This window comes from Syngnathus leptorhynchus, chromosome 12, assembly GCF_054491065.1.
Source record: "Syngnathus leptorhynchus isolate UIUO chromosome 12, UIUO_Slep, whole genome shotgun sequence".
Taxonomy (NCBI): Eukaryota; Metazoa; Chordata; class Actinopteri; order Syngnathiformes; family Syngnathidae; genus Syngnathus; species Syngnathus leptorhynchus.
In genome coordinates this window covers 9,232,745-9,242,847 of record NC_141206.1, presented here as the reverse complement: position 1 = coordinate 9,242,847, position 10,103 = coordinate 9,232,745, and the positions used below count along the sequence as shown (strand labels likewise).

General features: G+C 40.9%; 1 protein-coding gene and 1 long non-coding RNA gene across 2 annotated transcripts; one reads left to right on the top strand and one right to left on the bottom strand.

Annotated features, from left to right (window-relative positions):
• Positions 1 to 316: 316 nt before the first annotated feature.
• stbd1 (starch binding domain 1) lies at positions 317 to 4,908 on the bottom strand. Its single transcript, XM_085927169.1, has 3 exons — positions 4,612 to 4,908; positions 3,919 to 4,244; positions 317 to 3,726 (listed from the first exon to the last, which is right to left on the bottom strand). The coding sequence occupies exons 1-3, from the start codon at positions 4,883 to 4,885 to the stop codon at positions 1,036 to 1,038; spliced, it is 3,291 nt and encodes a 1,096-aa protein (XP_085783295.1). The 5' UTR covers positions 4,886 to 4,908; the 3' UTR covers positions 317 to 1,035.
• A 932-nt stretch (positions 4,909 to 5,840) lies between these two features.
• On the top strand, positions 5,841 to 7,875 carry LOC147048317 (uncharacterized). Its single transcript, XR_015067788.1, has 4 exons — positions 5,841 to 6,021; positions 6,842 to 6,937; positions 7,227 to 7,337; positions 7,566 to 7,875. It is a non-coding gene; the product is annotated as an uncharacterized LOC147048317 (long non-coding RNA).
• The last annotated feature ends 2,228 nt before the right edge of the window (positions 7,876 to 10,103 follow it).

Below are 10,103 nucleotides of genomic sequence, written 5' to 3'. Positions count from 1 at the left end.
CACACCTCCAGCATAATATAACTTTTTTTTTTTTTTCTTCCTCTGCGTCATTGCAAATTAGCCATTTGGATGCATATTCAAGTTTTTTGTTCTCGCCTCAAGGGAAAAAAAAATTAATGTCTAATGTTTACTCATTAGAACGAGTAACAACGGTCAGTTCCAGTTGGTGCACGTTTGACTCAATACGCAAGCTGTCAGGAATGTTTGAACTTCGATCATTATGTGGCTTCTTTTTGTTTGCAACCCCCCCCTCAAAAAAAAGAAAACCTTCACATGCAAACATGCTCATGTCAAAAATCACAGGTGGCAAATAACCTTTCAAATAACTGGCCTTTAATAAATGCATCACATCTATGAAATGACATAAGGTACAACATCACAAGATTGCATAATATTACAATAGACAAGACAGATTTAAAAATCATCACATATCAAACTTTCTCAATGTTCATCAAGGCACTAGTATAGATCCGAGCAACGACGAGGCATGCGTTTGGTCAAAAAAGCAGCATCACACTTCACTCGTTTACAATATCTGGCCTTTGATGCACACTAGTTATTGCTTTGATTATTGCGGTAGTATAAAAAGTCTTGTTTTCACATCGGGGCGTAGTCCGGCAGCGGTATTGCAGTCTCCAAATTATTTCATCACACTTGCACTGCAACTCGCCGAATTTAAAAAAAACCAAAAAAAAAAACCTTCTAATTGCATAAATATATTGCCTTTGAGCAAGAGTACAACTGGTAACGTTTTCTCATGTCATTCATTAGCAAAGTTGCTATTCAGCCATTTTGCCATAGTGTTAAAGTGGACACAATTATTTTTATGACTTAAGGTAAAGGAAGACTCTTCGATAAGCCAATCGTTAGTTAACCTGATAGATAATTGGTTGATTATCCAATATGCTCCCAAGATTGCATAAATTAAATTAGCCCATATTATTATTTTTTAAATACACTTTTTTTTTTTTTTGGTAGACATTGTCACATAGTTACCGTTTCAATATAACATATTAGGCCCGGTGATTTCAATTCTCACAAGTATCCCCACAATTTGTGTACGAGCAGGTCTTCTCCACATCCCGTATCAAGCAGCCGGTTGCCACATTCCTCCCAGCGACACACCTCCCCCTTTTCCACAACCACAAACTTCCACTGCACGTGATTCTGAGCGGGAAGGCTCACCATGGCCGTCCAGTATCCATCCTTGGTGTCCTCCAGAGGGACGAAGCTCTTCCAGTTGCCGAGCTCACGCCGGTTCCCGGTAACGGCCAACGTCTGGAACGGTGAATGGGTGATGAAGTGGACGCGGAAGGTGATGTTTGCTTTTTCGCTTTTCCTGTTTTCTTTGGAATTAGATTTATCGGTTTGTTTGACTGGAGGAACAGATTGAGGCTCGGAATTGGGTTCTTGAGTGGGAAGCTGCTGGCTCTCGCCTCCAAAAGTTGGGGTGGAGAGATTCATCCAGGGAAACGTTGGGTTGCCATCTGTGATCCACTCGTTATGGTCCATAGTTGCCTCCATGATATTTATTTCAGTCTTCACATCGTTTTCCATCTGTGGCTCTTTGTTTTCTGCACTTTCCAATTTCTCATTCCCACGTGAAACTTCAGCAACTTTCACATCTATCCGTCTTTCCCATTCATCATTTTGGACCGGCACAGTTTCTCTCTGGTTGTCATTGACATGGCCAAACGTGTCTTTGTTTTTTGCTAATGACTCAACGTTCCAACTGCATAGCTGCTCAGGCAGTGGAGGCGGGTGAGGCTCGTAAACTTCTGCCTCTTCCTCCAAGACTGATGGAGTTGTGTCGTCAAGCAAAAGGCAAGCTTGAGGCTCCAGACCCGCCTCAGTTGGCGATTCGTGATCTGTCGCTGGCATCTCGACGATGTCAAAGTTATTCGAGGGATCTAGCTGCTCAGGCAGTGGAGGCGGGTGAGGCTCGTAAACTTCTGCCTCTTCCTCCAAGACTGATGGAGTTCTGTCTTCAAGCAAAAGGCAAGCTTGAGACTCCAGACTCTCCTCAGTTGGCAATTTGGGATCTATCGCCGGCATCTCGACGATGTCAAAGTTACTCGAGGGATCTAGCTGCTCAGGCAGTGGAGGCGGGTGAGGCTCATAAACTTCTGCCTCTTCCTCCAAGACTGTGTCTTCAAGCAAAAGGCAAGCTTGAGGCTCCAGACTCTCCTTCGTTGGAGATTCGTGATCTGTTGCCGGCATTTCGACGATGTCAAAGTTATTCGAGGGATCTAGCTGCTCAGGCAGTGGAGGCGGGTGAGGCTCGTAAACTTCTGCCTCTTCCTCCAAGACTGATGGAGTTGTGTCTTCAAGCAAAAGGCAAGCTTGAGACTCCAGACTCGCCTCAGTTGGCAATTTGGGATCTGTCGCCGGCATCTCGACGATGTCAAAGTTACTCGAGGGATCTAGCTGCTCAGGCAGTGGAGGCGGGTGAGGCTCGTAAACTTCTGCCTCTTCCTCCAAGACTGTGTCTTCAAGCAAAAGGCAAGCTTGAGGCTCCAGACTCGCCTTCGTTGGAGATTCGTGATCTGTTGCCGGCATTTCGACGATGTCAAAGTTACTCGAGGGATCTAGCTGCTCAGGCAGTGGAGGCGGGTGAGGCTCGTAAACTTCTGCCTCTTTCTCCAAGACTGATGTGTTGTCAAGCAAAAGGCAAGCTTGAGGCTCCAGACTCGCCTCAGTTGGAGATTCGTGATCTTTCGCCGGCATCTCGATGATGTCGAAGTTATTTGAGGGATCGGGCAGTTCGGGACTGACAGCCATGCTGGAGATCCCACTTTCTTCACCCCCGCCACTTACGTTGTCATCCCTCAGCTCGCTCGGCTCAAAGAGTGGCAGGCAAACTCGAAGCTCAGGTGGATTGGTTGGATCCTTTGTCATGATAGGAGGAGGAACAGCAAAAACAAAGGAATCTTCATCAAGGTTTTGATCATTTTGCTGGTCTTGAGAGGAAGACTCAATGTCCTCATGGGAGAGCTCGCCTCTGCCACTTATGTCACCCGCCGATTCAAATTTTGGCTCTGTGGATTTCTCTGCGTCGTCACCATTCTGGTCTTCATCGTTACCATCTGGGATTGCTTTGATGTCGTCAAGTTCTGGAAAACTTTGTTGAGCTTCGGGAGAAGACCAAACGTAGGGTTCAAGTAACGACTCAACAGGTTCCTCAGCCTCTGCAATCGTACATTTGTCAGTCGTGCCGGAAAGATTTTCCCTTTCATCTTCAATAGTTGGAACATCTACTTTCTCTGCTTCTTGATCATTAGTTGACATATCAATTTGGGTTGTTGGATCAGAGGTGTCGTCGTCAAGCATAGGCGGCACACTTGAACTGCTGCTAACAATATCGGAACTTTCTCCAAACCCGCCATCGGTAATGAGGTCTATCTCTTGGTTGCTTGTCTGGTTATGTTCCTCTTTAGGCTCATCTTGGATTTCTGGATGTTCCACTTGTGGTGACTGAGCATCAAAAGATTCTTTCTCCAGCTCCTCAATGTCATCGTGTTTTTCTTCTTCCTCGACGAGGTGATGATATTCATTGGGATCTGCACCGTTTTGGTGGTGAATCACCTCGTCTTCGCCGAGCTCCACTGTCCAAGTCTCCGCCACGGTTTCGTTGTCTTGCTTGGCGGAAAGCTGATCGTTTTCCTCCGCTTGTGTAGTATCATTTGTGCTCACATCTTTGCCTTCTTGACATTCTGCATCGTATACCTGAATGGGACATTTTAAATTATTTTTTATTTGAAATTATTATTAATATTTAAATTAATTTTAAATATCTGATACAATGCAAAAATTAATAGTTTTAACATTTTGAAAATGTTAAAAAAAATCCGAAAATTTTACTGTCCTGTGCTTTAGGTGAAATTATAATTTGAACAATAAATAATGACGAGATCTTACTTCTTCATGGTCGATGTGAGCCTGAACAGCCTCAGGCTCCTTCAAGCTAACTTCTGAAATCCTTTCGTCCTTAAATGAGTCATCTGTTGCATATAGGGGGCAAACGGTGGCAGAACTTTGACTGGGCTCCTCCAAATACAGATGGGCTTCCGTGAAAGATGTCGGCACAGACTCTGCTGGCTGCGTATGCGATGATAGGGCATGTTGCTTGAGCGGTGCTCGGACGTCAGACGGTGACAGGCTCTTCTCAACGGCAGCAGCACGGCGTCTGACTTGGAAGTGAGTGCCAGTGGGATCATCTTCCTCTTTTGCCACATCACCATCATCTATGAAACGAAAAAACATATAAAACGGTCATTTCTAAATTAGTATGCTACTTTTAATTGACTGTAATTAAAATCACACTTCTGGATTTGTCATCGCAGTTCATTTGGAATTTTTTCAAATAATATCAGTTACTTTTAAGAGTTTCTTTTAGATGTCCCAATTAGTGTTTTTTTGGGGGAAAAAAATGTAGGGCAGGTATTATGGGACTGGTGGGAAGGATTAAAGGTCAAGGTTGTTTTAAAAACATGTCATTCTCAATTGCTGTTTTATATGAGTGAATCGAGAATTAAATTTATGTGCAAAGACTAAAAATCCAACCAGCCCTGGTTTATACAACGCTCATCGTGCCCATAATAACATGCGTACCTGTTGAAGTTGCACACGCGTGCGGTTCTTTTCCGGCTTGCGTCACCGCCTCATCGGTCTCCGCGGGGGTGCTCTCTCCCTCGCCTGTGGTGGCCTTCTTCCTCCCCCTTCGCCTCCCCCTGACGGCTCGGTAGATGACAAAACCCGCCAGCACGGACATCATGGCGAACACGGCCAGAGCCACGGCTGGACCGTGTCGCCCGATCATGCAGAAGAGGGACGCCAGATCCACGCGTCTCTCCACGGCCACGCCGTTACTGCCTTTAAAAGCCATCGTGGTTGGGGCGTGACGTGATCTGTCCGTGCGTGCGTGATTGCGATTGCTGCGGGTTGTGCAGCGTGCACGATGAGCGCGTGGTGTGGCGTGGGCATGCACTTCTTGTTGATGCAGGCGGCTGCAGGTGCGGCTTATTGGCTGATAGCGTCACGAGGACCGCGACACTCATTCATAAAAAAAATAGTTCACGTATGCATTCACGTTGATGCAGAGGATGGATTATTTCATGCATAGTGCATGCATTGTTTTTTGTCAGCTTCTTCGTGTCGGATTCTAGGATTGGATTTTTCTATATATATTGTAAGTAAATGGGTCATTACATAATTTCTCCCCTTTTCTGTTTCATTATATTTCAAATAATCAATGCAGAAAAAACAGAAAGACACACTACTGTCAAATAGAATGGCGCAAAGTGATTCTTAAATATTATTCAAAATATCAAAATGGATGAAACACGTACTGCAAGAGAATAAAACCACTCAAATTGTCGACTGAAAAAAGACCAAAAGCATTTAATCGTAGCTGAATATTTTATTTTCAGTCAATATATGGAACAATGCTGCCCTCTAGCGGACAATAACGGTAGTATCAAAGAAATAACTATTTACATACATTAAAATAATCTTGGCTGCTCCGCTGCTGTGATTCTCAATATAAGAGTCAGTTCATCTTTATAACTTTAGGCACTCCATATCAACAATAATTGTAATTATTGCAGTTTGTTAGATAATGGCATTAAAAACACTGATTCTAATGTGGGTCATTTTTTGTGTAGTAAGCACCTACGTCCGCTAGAGGGACCTAAAGTGCAATTAACAGTTATCAGTCTTGCATATTGACATAGACAACAGAAAATGATGACATGTTAGGTTGTTTGGGGCCCAATTATTCAACTTCATATTTGTAACCAACTACCCCACTCCTTGTTTCCTTCCAGTCAAACCAAAAAAAATGAGGCAGTTTGTCACCATGACTCCTTCACTTCTATCTGGGCCACTCCTGTGAGATGCTGAGCTTGGTCTCGTCACTGATGACATCTTGTAGCGTTTACCGTCTCCTTTTATGTCTGTCCCGGTTTTACTGAAAGCTTCTCTTGCCTTCCTCCACCCTTGGAAACCATCACACCACACCAAGTGAGCATTACTCAACGGGGGTGGGTTGCAGTCAGACGTCTTTTATTGCCATCACAAACCTTCATCATGCAAGTCTTGGTGCATTTACATACGTGTGATGTCTGGCCCTGTTATGTTAACAGCATTACAGCTACCATGTCGACACGGTGCCACGTAGATGTAAACCCGTCCTCATCGTTAAACCCTGCTGAGTACTGATTCATCGCATGAAACCACAACGCTCTTCTTTGAAGACTCAAATGCAGACAATTTGATGCGAAATGAGTCAATTTCTCTCCATTTAGTTTTCATGATTGCTTTTTGAAGTTGGGCCAAGTGTGCTGGAATACTCAACTCGACACTTGAAGCGGCCTATAGACAGATTTTTAACATCTTAAGTCATTTTTAGAATGAAATGTATTTTCCTTGTGAGGCAAGTTAATTTTACTGTCACATTCACTGGCGGAGCTAGGACGTTTTCCTGAGGAGGGGGCATGGGGACGGGGGTCCAGGATGTCTCAGGAAGTCTTCAAAAATATTATCAACAAACTCAAAAAAATCTTCAGAAAATGCCGATGAGGATTCACTTCATGTTCCATACAGGAGACAGATGGAAAAGTTGAAAATAATTCCCCAAGCATATTTTAGGTGTGTGTGGAGTGAAGGGGTGCCCCCACTAGCTCCGCCTCTGGTTACCTTAAGCTACATTCAGCTTGTTACTTTTATTTGTATCCATTTGAACTGAGTCAGTGCTGACTGAGCTTACTGTAAGTCCAGTGAGTGAACCATTCCACCTTCAGTAGCTTAATCATTTTTTTTTCTTTCTCTATTTTAAATGCAGTTCCTATGATGTTTCTTTACGGTCAGAGCCAAGCACATGACTACTCCAAGACTATAAAACCAACGTGCATGTTGGCGCTATGGTGAGAAAAAAAAGGTAAAACTTGACAAACCATATGGGACTCACTAAACACTAAAACGGAATCGCAACCAGCTGTTTTCTTCTCTGTGCAGACTTTGACTTTGTAGTCATTTTATATCCAGATGCTCTTTTGACATTGACTATTTGTCTTCTGTGTTGTGTTTCCATGCAGTGGATTGTTATTTTATCATTTTTTAGTTCTTTTTTTTTTTTTTTTGGGCTGCAAAGCACATTTCAATTAGTGACTAGCATAGAAAAAAAAATCAAACCCAGTTTTACTTTTTGATTGTCTGTGTCGTTTCAGAATGCAGCAGATGTTCAACGTCAGGAAAGCTCGGTGTTGTTTGTCGGCGTTGTGCTTGCAGACTGAGTGTGCCCCCCCCCCGACCCGAGCGTGCACTTCCTGCTCCGAAAGGTAACACCCAGAGAGAACAATCACAGTCTGTGCCCTCAAATCATGCATATGCATCCATACGGTGAAAGTTGTGCACTTTAAGGTCAGCGTGCTTGACAATAAAATGAAAATTGATGGCAGAATCACAAATGTAACTTTCCACTTGCACATCCATCTTCTCATTTTTGGAGTTTCTTTATGCAGTATAATGCTAAAGTTGACGTCATATTTTTGTTTATATTTCTACAGTTGATTATCATTTCATCTAAGAAGCAATGGTTGAAGAATGAGATAACGCAAGATGCCGTGGAGAAGCTGAGAAACACGTTTCGGTATAAATTATATACTCTTTTGGGTTGATTATCTATCTCGGAGACATGGAAAAAAAAAAAAAAACATAGCAGCAAATGACTTTGACAGAAGAGAACAACGTGTGCTTTCTTGCTGACCTCAGATTGAACCACTGATAGAAAGAATCCAGGTCAGAGTGCCAGAACATTGGACTTAAGTGGGACATGAGTTTTGCCTCCCAACTGTAAAGTCACTGAATAAAAATATAACTACCCAAAAACCACAATAGTCTTGTTTCCTGATTTGTCGAGCACACCTTTGGAACGTTGATCTATTTAGTTGTTTTCCCTCACTGTCTTTCCGTTTTTACAACCCCTGCTCCCTTTTCCACTAACACGTCGTGGTGGTAAAGAACACATTGTTAATGGTTGCCAATAACCCCGCAGCGTATTTTCACAAGCCACGCAGACCGCCAATATTTCACTGTGTTATGTAAAATCTCGTTATTGTGACGACTCTCGCTGTGATGGGATTTTCTGAACGTCAGGGAAGCTTTTCATTGTATCAAAGTAGATAATGAGAGCATTCTTGGGTGGCAATTAAACAACTACACGCAGACAGTCAAAAATAGCATACATGTCTTATTATATGTTATTCATATTTACACAATAATATATAATATTGTGTATATAAATATAACATTAATTATATTATGTATGTATGTATGTATGTATGTATGTATGTATGTATGTATGTATTGTTGAATGTATGTATGTATTGTTGAATGCATGTATGTATTGTTGAATGCATGTATGCATGTATGTATGTATGTATGTATGTATGTATGTATGTATGTATGTATGTATGTATGTATGTATGTATGTATGTATGTATGTATGTATGTATGTATGTATGTATGTATGTATGTATAAAACACCAAACAAGTTTTAACATATATAGATTTATTTATTTATACATACATACATACATACATACATACATACACATACACATACACATACACATATACATATACATATACATACATACATACACATATATACATACATACATACATACATACATACAAATATAATTACATAATTACATACAACATTACATTCATTAATATATACATACATTCATTAATACATACATATATTCATAAATACATACATACATTCAACAATACATACATACACACACATACATTCATGTATGTATGTATGTATGTATGTGTGTTTGTATATACAAATAATATATAGTATCTAAGTCTTTGATTGAATCACCCTCACACATACGTATGAGCTATATTCCTATCGGTGCTTTGACGGTGGGTGATCCGCTGAGCTTGACCTTTTTTTTATTGAAGTTGTATCCTCAATGTCACCACTTTGAAGTAAAAGTACAACAAGCCATGTGTGTGTGAGTGTGTGTGTGTGTCGTCGTTGAAGAATTCCTAACATGCCACAAAGAATGTCACACAGACGTACATACACGCCGACTTTCTTGTAAAGCATATGTTAAAGCAAGCTGGAAACCACCAGGACCACACACATCCAAACCGCTGTTGCTCATGTGACAAGCAAAATTCAATTAGAACTTATTTGCTACCTAGCAATTATTCTTCAAACATTTTGGAGAGTCCATTATAGTGATGTGGAGGACGTGGAGGCAAAGGACGGATCTTTTCCACTTTTGTTTTAATTGTTGAAATGCCAGAAATAAAAATAACAGACACCATTTTTATTCAGCAATGAAACATTTTTGAAAATAAGAACTTATTTGATTTGATGACAATCTCTGAAAGAGTTGGGAAAGAGTAAAAACTGAATCGTGACTTTGTTAAACTAGACAAGGGGTCCTTGTACCTTCATTTCTTCTCCCCCCTTTTTATATCCCTCTCCCATTTGTCAAGACATCCGCTCTTTTCAATCAGCCTTTTGCTCTTTCCATCTGTCTCTTTTGCCATTGACTGACTCCCTCTGAAGATTCTGCCAAATGAATTAAGAGTCTTTCATTCACACGCCTTCAGTGTGTATGTGTGTGTGTGTGAGTATACGTATGTATGTATGTATGTATGTATGTATGTATGTATGTATGTATGTATGTATGTATGAATGAACGTTATGCATGTATGTATGTATGAAAGAATGCATGTATGTATGAATGTATGAATGTAATGAATGTAATGAATGTATGCATGTATGCATGTATGAATGTAATGTATGTATGAAAGAATGTAATGTATGTATATATGTCTGTATGAATGCATAGATGTATGTATGAATGTATGAATGTATGTATGTATGAATGTATGAATGTATGAATGTAATGAATGTATGCATGTATGAATGTAAGAATGTAATGTATGTATGAATGAATGTAATGTATGTATGTATGAATGAATGCATGTATGCGTGTATGTGTGTATGTATGAATGAAAGAATGAATGAATGAATGAATGAATGAATGCGTGTATGTATGTATGTATGT